Consider the following 16,756-nt stretch of genomic DNA (forward strand, 5'->3'; position numbering starts at 1 on the left):
ATTCCAAACACTCCCCGTGCAGATGGTCCAAGATGCTCTGTGGGGGAGGGGTGTCCACCATTACCGAGGCAACCCGCCCCAACTGAGATACACGCCCACTGCTGATGCAGCCAGCCGTTGCTGAGGCAACCCGTCCCTACTGAGATACACGCCCACTGCTGACGCAGCCTGCCGTTGCCAAGGCAACCCGCTACAACAGAGAGACTCTGCCGCAGGGCGCAGCCAGTGGAGACTGCAGCAGAACAGCAGAACCTCCAGCAACAGGGCGAACCACACAACAGCAGGGCGGAGCCTCGGCAGGCAAACAGTGGCTAGTCTGCCTCCTAGCTGGGCAGGACACCTCAACGGACATCCAAAAATAAAGCCCGAACCCCCCAACACAGAGCATTTGAGAAAAAAAGGGTTTTTTTAATGAGCTCTGGTGCAGCAGAATCAAACATAGCAGCCTAACAGCCCTGAATGAACAGAGCTCACAGCTCAGCAATTGAGCTCCTATAAAGTACAGACTGTCTCCTCAAGCAGCTCCCTGACCCCTCTATATCCAAAAGACTGACATTTGGCAGGCATCATCCTGGGACAAAGATAGCAGAAAAAGAAACTGGTAGCATCCCTCACTGTGCCACAGCTGCTAGAGGTGCACCCCAGACAAGCAGGGCCTGGAGTGGACCTCAGTAGTCGTACAGCGAAGGGGCTAGACTGGTAGAAAGAAAACCAAGTAACAGAAATACTTCATCATCAACAATCTGGGTGTCCACTCAGAGACCCAATCGAAAAGTCAGCAACTACGCAGACGACAAGCGGACAAATCCACAAAGATGGGAAGAAACCAGTGAAAAAAGGAGGAAAACACCCGAAACCAGAACACCTCGCCTCCTAGAAAGGACCAAAACTCCTCACCAGCAAGGGAACAAAGCTGGACGGAGAATGACTGTGACGAAATGACTGAATTAGACTTCAGAAGGTGGATAATGAGAAACTTTTGTGAGCTAAAAGAACATGTATTAAATCAATGCAAAGAAACTAAGGAACTTGAAAAAAGATATGAAAAAAGATTTGAGGATATGATAACAAGAATGGATAACTTAAGAGAGGAATATGAATGAATTAAAGGAGCTGAAAAACACAATACGAGAACTTCGCGAAGCATGCACAAGTTTCAGTAGCCGAACTGGCCAAGCAGAAGAAAGAATATCTGAAGTCGAAGACCAACTCAATGAAATAAAACGAGAAACCAAGATTAGAGAAAAAAGCGCAAAAAGGAATGAACAAAGTCTCCAAAAAATGTGGGACTATGTGAAAAGACCTAACCTACGTTTGATAGGTGTACCAGAGGGGGACAAAGAGAATGAATCCAAGCTGGAAAATATTCTTCAGGACATCATCCAGGAAACTTTCCCCCACCTAGCAAGACAGGCCAACACTCAAATGCAGGAAATACAGAGAACACCACAAAGATATTCATCAAGAAGAGCAACCCAAAGGCACATAATCGTCAGATTCAACAAGGTTGAAATAAAGAAGAAAATACTAAGGGCAGCCAGAGAGAAAGGTCGGGTCACCCACAAAGGGAAGCCCATCAGACTCACAGCAGATCTCTCGGCAGAAACACTACAAGCCAGAAGAGAGTGGGGGCCAATATTCAACATTCTTAAAGAAAAGAACTTTCAACCCAGAATTTCATATCCAGCCAAACTGAGCTTCAGAAGTGAAGGAAAAATAAAATCCTTTGCGAACAGGCAAGTACTCAGAGATTTTGTCACCACCAGGCCTGCTTTACAAGAGCTCCTAAAAGAGGCACTACACATAGAAAGGAACAACCAGTACCAGCCATTCCAAAATCACACTAAATGCTAAAGAACATCAACATAATGAAGAATCTACAACAACTAACAGGCAAAACAGCCACTTAGCATCAAAATGGCAGTATCAAATTCACACATAACAATATTAACCCTAAATGTAAGCGGACTAAATGCACCAATCAAAAGACACAGACTGGCAAATTGGATAAAAATCCAAAACCCATCAGTGTGCTGTATCCAGGAAACCCATCTCACATGCAAGGATACACAAAGGCTCAAAATAAAGGGATGGAGGAAGATTTACCAAGCAAATGGAGAGCAAAAAAAAGCAGGAGTTGCAATTCTCATCTCTGATAAAATAGACTTTAAAGCAACAAAGATCAAAAGAGACAAAGAAGGCCATTACATAATGGTAAAAGGATCGATACAACAAGAAGAGCTAACGATCCTGAACATATATGGACCCAATGCAGGAGCACCCAGATACATAAGGCAAGTTCTTAATGACTTACAAAGAGACTTAGACTCCCACACAATAATAGTGGGAGACTTTAACACTCCACTGTCAATATTAGACAGATCAACCAGACAGAAAATCAACAAGGATATCCAGGGCTTGAACTCAGACCTGGAGCAAGCAAACCTGATAGACATTTACAGAACTCTCCACCCCAAATCCACAGAATACACATTCTTCTCAGCACCACATCACACCTACTCTAAAATTGACCACATAATTACAAGTAAAGCACTATTCAACAAATGCAAAACAACTGAAATCATAACAAACAGCCTCTCAGACCATAGTGCAATCAAGTTAGAACTCAGAATACAGAAACCAACCCAGAACCGCACAGCTTCATGGAAACTGAACAACTGGCTCTTGAATGTTGACTGGGTAAACAATGAAATGAAGACAGAAATAAAGAAGTTCTTCGAAACCAATGAGAACGAAGACACAACATGCCAGAACCTCTGGGACACATTTAAAGCAGTCTCTAGAGGAAAGTATATAGCAATAAGTGCCCATATGAGGAGAATGGAGAGACCCAAAATTGACACCCTATCGTCAAAATTGAAAGAGCTAGAGGAGCAAGATCAAAAAAACTCAAAACCCAGCAGAAGACAAGAAATAACTAAGATCAGAGCTGAACTGAAGGAGATTGAGACACAAAAAACCCTTCAAAAAATCAATAAATCCAAAAGCTGGTTTTTTGAAAAGATCAACAAAATAGACGACTAGCCAGATTGATTAAAAAGAAAAGAGAGAACAACCAAATAGATGCAATAAAAAATGATAAAGGGGAAATCACCACAGATTCCACAGAAATTCAAACCATCATCAGAGAATATTACAAACAACTCTATGCACATAAACTAGTAAACCTGGAAGAAATGGATAAATTCCTGGACTCCTGTGTCCTCCCAAGCCTAAACCAGGAGGAAGCTGAAACTATGAATAGACTAATAACAAGGTCAGAAGTCGAGGCAGCAATTAAGAGCCTACCACACACAAAAAGCCCAGGTCCAGACGGGTTCACAGCCGAATTCTACCAGACACACAAAGAGGAGCTGGTACCATTCCTTCTAAAACTATTCCAAACAATCCAAAAAGAGGGAATCCTTCCCAAATCATTTTACGAGACCAACATCATCCTGATACCAAAACCCGGCAGAGACCCAACAAGAAGAAAAAACTTCAGGCCAATATCCATGATGAACATAGATGCAAAAATCTTTAATAAAATATTGGCAAGCCGATTGCAACAGCAAATCAAAAAACTTATTCATCATGATCAAGTAGGATTCATCCCGGGGATGCAAGGTTGGTTCAACATACGCAAGTCTATCAACGTAATTCACCACATAAACAGAACCAAAAACAAAAACCACATGATTATCTCAATTGATGCAGAGAAGGCATTTGACAAAATTCAACAGCCCTTTATGCTAAAAACCCTCAATAAACTCGGTATCGATGGAACATATCTCAAAGTAATAAAAGCTATTTATGACAAACCAACAGCCAATATCATACTGAATGGGCAAAAACTGGAAGCATTCCCTTTGAAATCTGGCACTAGACAAGGATGCCCTCTTTCACCACTCCTATTCAATATAGTACTGGAAGTTCTAGCCAGAGCAATCAGGCAAGAAAAAGAAATAAAGGGTATTCAAATTGGAAAGGTGGAAGCCAAACTGTCTCTATTTGCAGACGACATGATAATATACCTAGAAGACCCCATCACCTCAGCCCAAAAACTCGTGAAACTGATAAGCAACTTCAGCAAAGTCTCAGGATATAAATTCAATGTGCAAAAATCACAAGCATTCGTCTACACCAATAACAGACTTAAAGCCAAATCAAGAACGAACTGCCATTCACAATTGCTACAAAAAGAATAAAATACCTTGGAATACAACTCACAAGGAACGTAAGGGACCTCTTCAAGGAGAACTACAAACCACTGCTCAATGAAATAAGAGAGGACACAAACAGATGGAGAAACATTCCATGTTCATGGTTAGGAAGAATTAATATCGTGAAAATGGCTATACTGCCCAAAGTAATTTACAGAATCAACGCTATCCCCATCAAGCTACCATTGACTTTCTTCACAGAACTGGAAAAAACCACCATGAACTTCATATGGAACCAAAAGAGAGCCCGCATAGCCAAGTCAATTCTAAGCAAAAAGAACACAGCGGGGGGCATCACACTACCGGATTTCAAACTATACTACAAGGCTACAGTAATCAAAACAGCATGGTACTGGTACCAAAACAGAGATATAGACCAATGGAACAAAACAGAGGCACCGGAGGCAACACAACATATCTATAACCATATAATCTTTGATAAACCTGACAAAAACAAGCAATGGGGAAAGGATTCCCTGTTTAACAAATGGTGTTGGGAAAACTGGCTAGCCATGTGCAGAAAGCAGAAACTGGACCCCTTCCTGACACCTTACACTAAAATTAACTCCAGATGGATTAAAGACTTAAACATAAGACCTGGCACGATAAAAACCCTAGAAGGAAATCTAGGCAAAACTATCCAGGACATAGGAGTTGGCAAGGACTTCATAAACAAAACAACAAAAGCATTGGCAACAAAAGCCAATAGACAAATGGGACCTAATGAAACTCCACAGCTTCTGCATGGCAAAAGAAACAGTCGCTAGAGTGAATCGGCAACCAACAGAATGGGAAAAAATTTTTGCAGTTTAACCATCTGACAAAGGGCTGATATCCAGAATTTACTAAGAACTCAAACAGATTTACAGGAAAAAAACAAACAAGCCCATTCAAAAGTGGGCAAAGGATATGAACAGACACTTTATGAAAGAAGACATATATGAGGCCAACAATCATATGAAAAAATGCTCATCGTCACTGGTCATCAGAGAGATGCAAATCAAAACCACATTGAGATACCATCTCACGCCAGTTAGAATGGCGATCATTAAAAAATCTGGAGACAACAGATGCTGGAGAGGATGTGGAGAAAAAGGAACACTTTTACACTGTTGGTGGGAGTGTAAATTGGTTCAACCATTGTGGAAGACTGTGGTGATTCCTCAAGGCCTTAGAAATAGAAATTCCATTTGATCCAGCAATCCCATTACTGGGTATATATCCAAAAGACTATAAATCGTTCTACTATAAGGACACATGTACACGAATGTTCATTGCAGCATTGTTTACAATAGCAAAGACCTGGAATCAACCCAAATGCCCACTGATAACAGACTGGATTGGAAAAATGTGGCACGTATACACCATGGAATATTATGCAGCAATCAGAAATGATGAGTTTTTGTCATTTGTAGGGACATGGATGAATCTGGAGAACATCATCCTCAGCAAACTGACACAAGAACAGAAAATGAAACACCGCATATTCTCACTCATAGGCGGGTGATGAAAAATGAGAACACATGGACACAGAAAGGGGAGTACTAAACACTGGGGTCTACTGGGGGGAAAAGGGGAGGGCCAGTGGGAGGGGGAGGTGGGGAGGGATAGCCTGGGGAGAAATGCCAAATGTGGGTGAAGGGGAGAAGGGAAGCAAAGCACACTGCCATGTGTGTACCTACGCAACAGTCTTGCATGCTCTGCTCATGTACCCCAAAACCTAAAATCCAATAAAAAATTAAAAAAAAAAAAAAAAAGAATTCAACCAGCCAAGTGCGACAGCTCATGCCTGTAATCCCAGCAATTTAGGAGGCCGAGGTGAGTGGATCACCTGAAGTCAGGAGTTCAAGACCAGCCTGCCCAACATGGAAAAACTCCATCTCTACTAAAAGTACAAGAATTAGCTGGGTGTGGTGGTGGGTGCCTGAATCCCAGATACTGGGGAGACTGAGGCAGGAGAATCGCTTGAACCTGGGAGGCGGAGGTTACAGTGAGCCGAGATCACTGAACTCCAGAGAAACTGACTCAAAAAATAAATAACCAAATCAGTTTTATAAAATGCCATTTTATGCTTAAATATTCACAGAGATCTGCCCCCACCCCTACCCCACTGCCCCTTCATGTTACCTGGGATTACATGGCCTTGCCTAAAGGATTGGCACTGAAGAATACACTAGGTTTAGTTACCCTCTCCAAGATGAGTCCGGTCTCTCAAACACATTTTTATTTCATTGCTTGATGACCTAATTTCAGTTAACGATAGCAACCATTTATAAGGTTGCTATCATGCCAGGCACTGCTATAAGCATGTTACATGGATTACTTCATTCAGTTTTCCTAATAACCCTATGAGGGAAGTACTATCATATACCATTTCACAGATAGGAAATTGAAGCCTAGAGTGGTTAAAGAACTGGCTCAAGGTCACAGAATTGGCCAGATTTCAAACTGAGCATTTTGATTGAGGGGCAATGATCTTAATCTATAGGACTTCTAAAGAATGTCAATTAGCAGTTTACATCTTCACTTAGAAGAGTATTGAGTGCATATAGACCTTTCAGACATGTTTGCTCTATCACTGTTTGCTGGGAGAGCAGATTTTCAGTCACTGAGAAGCTGGCTATACCTAGACTTCTCTAGTATTGACTTTATTCCTAGACCCACTCCCTAGTGGTGTGTGTGCGTGTGCGTGGTGTGTGTGAACAGCTTGATTAGAGGTTAATTCTTAAGATTTTAAAGACACATGTTTTAGCTAGCTAGGAAGAAAACATTTCTATCACCAATTTGTGACGGCTACATTTTTTGTCTTTGGTTCACTCAGAGAGTAGACAAATCCGAGTTAATATTACATATCTGACAAAAGATTTTTTAGAATTACTCAATTTCTTAATGCATGTGTGCCTTAATTTGATCAGCAACTCCTGTTCCCCTAAAATGTATCATGTACTGGGATAAAAAAGTGAGCAAGACACAATCTCTTTTCCTTCATGGAGCTTGTGGACTAGTCAGGGGAAATAATGTGTGATTAAGTGTTGCAGAGTGAAGTATGAGAATGCCATTGGGAAGGAAGGCAGTTAAGCAGCAGAGCACATAACCCAGTCTGTAGTGGAGTGTGTAGGGCAGAGAAGGCTTTCTGGAAGAAAAATTAAATTGATAATGAGTAAGAGGAACAAAGAGAAGAGGGATGGAAGAATAAGGAGAGGAAAGAGGATGTTTCACGATAAGGTGAGGTGTGAGGAACTCAAAACATCAGTATGGCTGGATTTACCATCACTGAGAACAAAGCCTCATCATCATATGAGATAGTAATATAGATACCAGTAACAACAGAGTCAAAATTGAAAAGGAGTCGGGGGGGGGGGGCCTTCTAGATTCCTAAGTAGTAATGATGCAGTGATTAGCTATGATTCTGTAGAAGAGCAAGATGGCAGGATGGGGCCCTCCAAAATAACCTTTTTCAGTGTTTCTGGAATAACAGTGCATGATCATCATCCAGAGATGAGCTACACAGCCTGTAACAGCACCATGTCACCCATTCACTTGACAACCTCAGCGGCACACATGTATGAGGAAGAAAGTAAGATGAAGATGATGCTTAAGACTATTTTGACTGCTAGGATGTGGAACTGTCAGAGAGTGGCAGTTTCAACTAGCACTGTTCTAGGAAAGACAAGAGTCCCAAGGGAGTCTTGCTGATGTCCCAAGTCTGTATTCACTAAAATTCCAGACCTCAACCAGAGCCCAGTGGAGCCATCCTTTTGTAAACACAAGAATGTTGGCAGAGGCTAAGTTTCCCTTACCCTCTGAAAAGTGCTTGCACATCATCCAGAGGGTCACCAGCTACATCTTCATGGTCATCTTTATGATCTAGCCCAGGTATCTCTGTATCACTACTGCAGCAGGGCTAAGGTGGAAGAGAGCAGCAAAAGCAGCCATCAGGATTCCTATTCCAGCCTCAGTCTTTCTCTCCCTGTCCCCCTCTCACAGATACACACCTGCACTCCTAGCTTTAGTTTACAGTCGTTGAAGTGCTAATCTTTCAAAAGTGGGTTTTCAAATTAGTGGAATTTTCTCACTTCTCTTAGGGGGAACCCATGAATGAAAAATCCTCCCCATCATCACAGACTAAAATTTTACATTCTCTTCTAATCAAAGTAGCTTTATATTCAGTGGCTTGGTCACCTTCTTTCCGTTTGAGTCTAACAGAACACTGGTGACTTTGGTGGTTTTTCTGGGTCAGTGAAGGAAATTGATGACAGCTGAGGGAAACTCCTGCCTATCTGACTAAACTCAAAATCTGAATTTAAGATTAGAAAATAGTTTCAGGCTGGGCGTGGTGGCTCACATCTGTAATCCCAGCACTTTGGGAGGCAGAGGCAGGTGGATCACCTGAGGTCAGGAGTTCAAGACCATCCTGGCCAACATAGTGAAACCCCATCTGTATTAAAAATACAAGAATCAGCTGGGTGTGGTGACATGCAGCTATAATCCCAGCTACTCAGGAGGCTAATACAGGGAATCGTTTGAACCCAGGAGGCGGAGGTTGCAACATGCCGAGATTGCGCCACTGTACTCTAGCCTAGGTGACAGAGCAAAATGCCGTCTGGAAAAAAAAAAAAAGGAAAGAAACAATAGTTTCAACTTCACACTAAACAAGAGGGAAAAATGTTGTACCTTTCTCTTGGGTCTAAAGTAATGCATTAAAAACTTTGGAAACTTCAAGTTTGGAACATAGAAAAGTATGCCAATTCTTCAGCAGCCTGCTTGAGAGCTTGTGTTAACACTTTTAAAATTCAGCTGCAGAATACAAAACCAACACACAAAAATTACTTGTCAATCAAAAAGAATCAATCTAAGAATCTAGATTAGAATATTTAAAAAATAAAACCACTGACATAAATCATAACAGGATTTACATTTGGGGATAAATCTTTTAAAATGATATGAAATAAAAATAAAAATATATAGGCAAATAAAGGCAGAAGAACATGAAAATGGTACACCACAACAACAACAAAAGAGCTAAATACAAGGAACTATGGAAGAACTGAAGAACAAAAGCACATAAGACATACAGAAAACAGCTAAATGACAGAACTCATTCCTTATCAGTAATTATTTTAAATGTAAATGTAAAGTCTACAATTAATGGGCACAGATGGGCAGGGTGGATTTAAAAAAATGATCTGTCAATATGCTATCTATAAGAGACTCACTTTAAAAACACAGGCACTGTCATTTTACTTTGAAGAGGCTGAAAATAAAAGAATGGAAAAAGATATTCCATACAAACAGTAACCAAAAGAGATATGGGGTAGCCATATTTTTGTCAGATAAAATAGACTCAAGTATTTAAAAAAAGTTACAGGAGACAAAGGACATTATATATTGCTAAAAGGTTCAATCCATCAAGATAGGTAACAATTATACACACATATGCACCCAGTAACAGAGCCCCCAAATATATGAAGCATACATTCACAGAACTGAAAGGAGAAATATGACAATCCTAGCTATCAATACTCCCACCTCAACAATGTACAAAAAAGAACCAGACAGATTAGGAAAGAAAGGAAATGAACACTATAAACCAATTAGACGCAACAGACACACACTAAACACTCTACCCAACATCATTTTTCATAGAATGAGACAAACTTTCTCAAGTACACATGAAGCATTAACAGGCCATATATTAGGCCACAAAACAAGTCTTAATAAATTTTAAAAAATGAAATCATACAAACTATCTTCTCTAACCATAATGGAATGAAATTAGAAATCGATAAAAGAAATAAAAACGATTATAAGACACTATTGAAAAAGTTTATGGCAGCAAACTGGTTATAACAAATTAAAAGAACAAATTCCTAGAAACACACGAACTACCAAAATTGACAAGAAGAAATTAAAAATCTCAATTATATATAAGAAGTAAGGAGACTGTATCATTAATCAAAACCTCTGAACAAAGGAAAGCCAGGACCAGATCACTTCACTGGTGAATTATACCAACATTTAAGAATTAACATGAATCCTCAAACTATTCCAAAGAACTGAAGAGGAGAGAATACTTCCTAACTCATTCTCTTCAGCCTGCATTACCCTGATACCAAATCCAGACAAAAACTCTACAAAAAAAGAAAAACTACAGGTCAAATACCTTACAAATATACGCAAAAAAAAAAAAAAAAAAATCCTCAAAAAAATATTAGCAAACTGAATTCAGCAGCATATTAGAATTATGTACATAACCAACTGGGATTTATCCAAGGCATGCATATGAAAATCAATATAATATACATCAACAGAATACGTAAAATAATATGATCATCTTAATTGATAGAGAAAAAGCATTTGAAGAAAATCCAATATTCTCAAGATAAAAATACTCAAACTAGGAATAGAAGGAAACTTCCTTAACACGTTAAAGGCCATACATAGAAAGACACAGCTAATAACATACTCAATGATGAAAGACTGAAAGCTTTTCCCCTAAGATCAAAACAAGACAAGGACACTCTCTTTCATCACTTCAACATAGTACTGGAAGTCCTAGACACAGCAATTAGGCAAGAGAAAAATAAACAGCATCCAAATTAAAAAGGAAGAAGTAAAACTATCATTCCTTGCAGGTAACAAGATCTTATGTGTAAAAAACCCTAAAGACCCCACAGAAAGCCTGTTAGCACTAATAATCAAATTTAGCAAAGCTGCAGAATACAAAACCAACACACAAAAATTACTTGTATTTCTATACACTAGCAGTGAAAAAAAATCTAAAAAGAAATTAAGAAAATAATTCCATCTACAATAACATCAAAAATATTAAGATGCTTAGGAATAAATTTAATTAAAAAGACAAAAGACTTGTATACTGACAACTACAAAATTTTGCTGAAATTAAAGATGAAATTCCATCTTGTGCTCATGGATTGGAAAATTTAATACTGCTAAATTATAATAAAAAAGTGATCTACAGATTCTAATTTAATGCAATCCCTCTATCATAATCCCAATAGTGTTTTGTTGTTGTTGTTGTAGAAATAGAAAATTCCATGCTAAAATTCATATGGAATTTCAAGAGACTGAATAGCTACAACAATCTTGAAAAAGAATAAAGTTGGAAGACTCACATTTCCTGATTTCAAAACGTTCTAAAGACAGTCATCAAAAATTGTGCTACAACTTATAGCTAGACATACAGGCTAATGGAATAAAACTGAAGGCCCACAAATAAACTTCACATCTATGGTCAACTGATTTCTGACAAAAGTGCCGAGACCATTCAATGGGAGAAGGGACAGTCTTTTCAACAAATGGTGCTGGAAAAAAACTGGTATTCACATGCAAAAGAATGAAGATGGACCCTTACTTTATACCACATATAAAAATTTAAATGGACCAATGCTCTAAATATGAGAGCTAAAAATATAATAAACTCTTAAAGGAAAATATAAGAGCAAATATTTATGACCTTTGAAACCTGACAATACTTTCTTAAATATGACACCAAAAGCACAGGCAACAAAAAAAGAGATAAACTAGATGTTGTTAAATTAAAAACTTTTGGCCAGCGCAGTAGCTCATGCCTGTAATCCCAGCACTTTTAGAGGCTGAAGCACGTGGATCACAAGGTCAGGAATTCAAGAACCGCCTGGCCAACATGGTGAAACCCTGTCTCTACTACAACTACAAAAATTAGGCGTGGTGCTGGTACCTGCCTGTAATCCCAGCTACTCAGGAGGCGAGGCAATAGAATCACTTGAACCCAGGAGGCAGAGGTTGCTGTGAGCTGAGATCACACCATTGCCCTCCAGCCTGGACCAATAGAGCAAGACTGTCTCGAAAATAAAATAAAATAAAATAAAATATAAAAACTTTTGTGCAACAAAATGACACGATAAGAAAGTGAAAAGACAACCCAAAGAACAGGAGAAAATAATTACAAATCAAATACCTCATCAGGGTGTAACAGCCAAAATACATAAAGAACTCTCACAACTCAATGACAAAAAGACAACCCTATTTTTAATATGGACAAAGTACTTCAATAAACCTTTGGATAAAGGTTTATCCAAAGCAAATAAACAAATGGCCAAAAAAGTATGAAAAGATGCTCCACATCACTAATTAGGTAAATGCAAATCAAAACTACAGTGAAATACCATTTCAACCTATTAGAATGAATATAATAAAAAAGAGGAAAATAAATACTGGCAAGGATGAGGAGAAATTGGAACCCTCATGCATTACTACTACAAATGTCAAATAGTACAGCCACTGTGGAAAACATCTTGGCAGTCCCTCAAACAGTCAAACATAGAATTATCATATGACCCAGCAATTCCACTCCCAGGTGTATATATTCCCCAAATAATTAAGAACAGGGACTCAAACAGATACTTATACCCCAAATTTCACACAGCATTATTCACAAAAGCTAAACGGTGGGAAATCTCAGTGTCCATCAACAGATAAATCAATAAACCAAATATGTATAATCAGAATATTCAGTCATAAGAAGTGAAGTTCTGATACAACCTAAACATGGATGAACTGTGAACATTATGCTGAATAATTCAGACACAAAAGGACAAATATGGTATGATTCCACTTATTTGAAATACCTAGAATAGCTAAATTCACAGATTAGAGGTTACCAGGGGCTCGGGGTAAGGGGGAAATGGTTCAGAGCTTCTCTTTGGTGTGATAAAAAATTTTAGAAGTAGATACTGGTAACTGTTATACAACTCTGTGCCTGTAATTATGTCACTGAATTGTACACATACAAATAATTACAATGACAAATTTTATGATATATACATATCTTAACACATTTTCTTAAAAGAAAGATTAAAAACAGCCCACATAAACTGTCCCGAGTTCAAAAGATAGATTATTATGTTAACAAGTAGTCTTTCAAATGAAAGTTGATAAAGCATCAGACAGAATGCAGCTACTCCATACACCTTGAAGGACACATCCAACGTGTGTTCACAGTACGACTTGGAAAAAAAACATAAAAGGCATCTTCTCTTACCTTTAAGAATCTTATCAGTTTAAGAGGAATCATAAGTATTCAAAGTTCCAAGTTTTGGAGTTTCAATTCCCTTCAATGCAATGTTTTCAAGATCTGAATGATGCTCGAGTAACAAAAAAAAAACCCAAACACTTGTTTGCTTGCCAAATTCCTTAATGAAGAAATATCCCTAGAAATTCCTAGGAAGAAACATTTTATGTAACAAATGGATATATATTTTCACCTTTTATATGCAAGAATTAAGCCTATGGAAAATTGTATGTCAAATTTGCAACAAATCAAATATACATGAAATGACAAATGTGATACTTTATAATTGAGAGTGCTATTAAACAAACAGCAGAAATTATTAAGAAAATGATTGGCACAAACAGAAAGTCTAGCGCAGTGAGACTTCATTATCTTAAAAATGACCCATAAAAGAAAAGGACCCCACTCGACACAGCTTTCATCCCGAAGAAAGAACTGTGACTCAATAAAACCACATTTTAACAACATGGAGATTTTGTTATTATAAATTTCAAAACAAAATGAAGGAATTTCCACATATTTATAACCTTCAAAGAACAATATTGATACATGTCTGTCAGTTAGAAAGAACAGCAGTTTGTTAGGCTACAAGGTTTAACGTAAAACCAATTTACAAATGTGAAAAGGAGTAGTGGTCCAATATTCACCATTACACATGAATCTGTTTCTTCCAAAACTTTTTTTTAAATTAAAATTTCAGTATCATGAAATCTTAAAATAACACTCCAAACATGCCACAATCACTATTCACAAATAAAGTTAAAATGAAATATACAAAAATCCACTTAATACTGTTAAATAACAATAAACTACAAGATTTCCTGAACAGAAATGGTAGGACCCCTGAATGTTTTACAGTGAATTTCAGGAAAAGAAATTAAGTTATGACTATTTTCATGATATATAAGGCAAAAATTTACATGACCATTTCAAAATATACCAATTAAGATTTATAGTTTGTAAGATGCACTACACAAATAGTCCTTAAAAGTGAACACAAATGCTTAAAATACTGTTACCAACACCAAAGGGTGTTTATGATGTTCAAAGAGATGCATAATTAAAACTAATATTTAGTATCTCTGGTAAACAGGTAATACCTACAATAATTTAAAGCAATCCTGTAAGTTCTCATTTGTCTTATTTGTAATTTATCATGGCTCATTTCAAAGACGTATTACAGCTTTCAGATGATTCCAAGTGAATGTTACTGAAACACATAGCCCCCAAATGAAATTGTTCCCCAGTGAAGTATCACCCTTTCTAATAAAATAAATGTATTTGAAACAAAGCAAGATCTTTCATGTTTGCAAGACCTTTTTCATGTCTGAATGGACTTCTATGGTTAAGTTTTAACTAAATTTAAAGCACAATGTAAAACAGGTAAGTGTATTAGTATACAAATATCCAGTAATATGCAGTAGACATTTCTAAAATGAGGAACAGGCAAAAAATAAATAATTTTGGAGCTTTAATTTGTTGGTATCTAATGTGAGACCCTCAAAATGTCAGGTATTCACTTGCTTGAATCAACTTCTGCATCACATGCTTATCTAAACATAATGTGCTTGTCAATCTCTTAGCTACTCTATTTGCCAATGTTTATTAAGAAATTATATAGCATAAACTTAAAGTGTTCAAGATGGCTCACTTATTTTACTGTTAAGCAAAGCTAAATTTACATTCCAGGAAACACTGCAGTTTAATTTTAAAAAAACAAACAAAAAATGCAGCAGTAAAACAATTTGTGAGGAGAAACAGATGCATTCACATATAATAAAGCCACTGCAACTTCAGGCATTCCATTGTTGTGTTAAATAAACAGACAGTAGTTATTTAGCAGCAATGATTCCGCAATAAATAATGCACTGTGTTTCTCAGTCCTGCACAAAAATTGCAGCTACAGTTACATCAACCTACTGGCTCTAATGGCAGAGAAGACCTTAAAACCGACTGTACAAAAAATTGTCACACTGTGACAACAAATATAAAAACAATCTGTAGGTCTGAAATAAAAGACTCCACTGTGAAGAGGACAGTGTAGACAAACGGAGATTCCAAGTCCACCAAAAGAAATAATTGCCTTCAGATCTGGAGTCCTTGATTGGTAAGAAAGGCTGGGGGCTGGGCTTGAAATCATGTTATCAGACTTAAAAGAGCATGCTCTGTCTTCTGTTCTTCCCATGTCCTAAAATATAAAGTCATTTTATGAGGCAGTTCAAGGTTCAGTTTTATCCCACACACAGTTATTTGGTGACTAGGAGGCTAATGTTCCCACCAGCAAAAGCAAAAGCAAAAGCTAATATTCCAGGGTAAGAGTGATCAGCACTGTCTTAAATGACCCTTCTGTTGATGGGGTTAGTCTACAGCTTCTATGCTTCGAAGTGATGAACCTGATGACTAGGGAAGCACAAGATGTGTCTTCTGCCTCAGGTACCAGGGATGGCGTGTGCAGTGATCAAGCCAGGTCACTTGTAAGTCTTTATGCCATCTGTAGCTTTCAGGATCCCTGACTTGACTGAGTCAGATTTTTCTCTGAAGATTTACTGAGCTGCCCACATCATACAGAAAAGTAAGTACGTGCAATGTTAAACATACACAGTTGTGGAATGCACTGTACATTGGTTTTTACATCAATAATTTTACTGATCAATTTATAAACCAAAAGCTTGGTTCCACACAAAAATTCATGATCGACACGTGAAATGGTTTATGACAAACACACCTGTCTCTGGATAAGAAGAATTTCGAAAACCCGGGTCCTTTTGCAACTGAATCTCTTTCAAACTGAATATTGATACACCTAAAATGCATAGACAAAAATTATTAGGTGAAGGTCTAACATCATTAAAACAAACACAAACCAACCATCAACAAACGTTTATAAAGCATATACTAATTCAATATGAAACCATTTTACAAGGTGATATCCCTGCTGAAATTTTTCCTCTTTGTCCCAATGTGTTGAGGAGGAAACCAAATGAATGAAGTAATCAACCTTCAGAACCTTTCTTCTCCCAACTCTGCGTTAGAGCACGCTGTGAGCAGGTGTTTCGCTGAGGAGAATATACACCATCTGTTCCAGGATTTTCTGGGGTTGGGAGACCCAGTTAAAATATATTATCACACTAGGTACTAATTCTCTCTGTCCTTTATCTCTGTCTCCTTAGATGACATGAAGGTATCAGGTCCTCAAGTTATCTTCAGAATTTTAGCGACAAACAAGGAAAAGGTTTGTATAACCATAACAGCCTATCTCAAAGTGAAACTTGATATTAAAAATGAAATACAAGTATCTTTTTGAAAAAACTTGTAATTCATCTCTTTCATTTCTAATCTCTGTCAGAGAGGTATTCTTTCATTTAAGTCTATCCAGTAAAGTTGAAGTGAAAAATATTAAGGATTTTTTATTCCAATTAGCTTTGTCACTGACTGCTACATAAGCCTCAATGAATCAATA

At 37.8% G+C, this 16,756-nt stretch overlaps 1 protein-coding gene across 8 annotated transcripts in view; it reads right to left on the reverse strand.

Annotated features, from left to right (window-relative positions):
* Positions 1-13,752: 13,752 nt before the first annotated feature.
* CDK17 (cyclin dependent kinase 17) overlaps positions 13,753-16,756 on the reverse strand; it is a 134,910-nt gene continuing 131,906 nt past the window's right edge. For 5 of the 8 annotated variants that reach the window (XM_009004404.5, XM_035257350.3, XM_054238760.2 and 2 more), the window contains 2 exons: positions 16,022-16,099; positions 13,753-15,484 (listed from right to left, as the gene is read on the reverse strand). In XM_009004404.5, coding sequence (XP_009002652.1) covers positions 15,447-15,484; positions 16,022-16,099 — 116 coding nt within the window. In that variant the 3' untranslated portion in view covers positions 13,753-15,446. Of the gene's footprint in view, positions 15,848-16,021; positions 16,100-16,756 lie in introns of all 8 variants that reach the window. The other 3 variants (XM_035257351.3, XM_054238763.2, XM_078337094.1) reach the window with 1 other exon arrangement.

Source organism: Callithrix jacchus, chromosome 9, assembly GCF_049354715.1.
Source record: "Callithrix jacchus isolate 240 chromosome 9, calJac240_pri, whole genome shotgun sequence".
Classification (NCBI taxonomy): domain Eukaryota; kingdom Metazoa; phylum Chordata; class Mammalia; order Primates; family Cebidae; genus Callithrix; species Callithrix jacchus.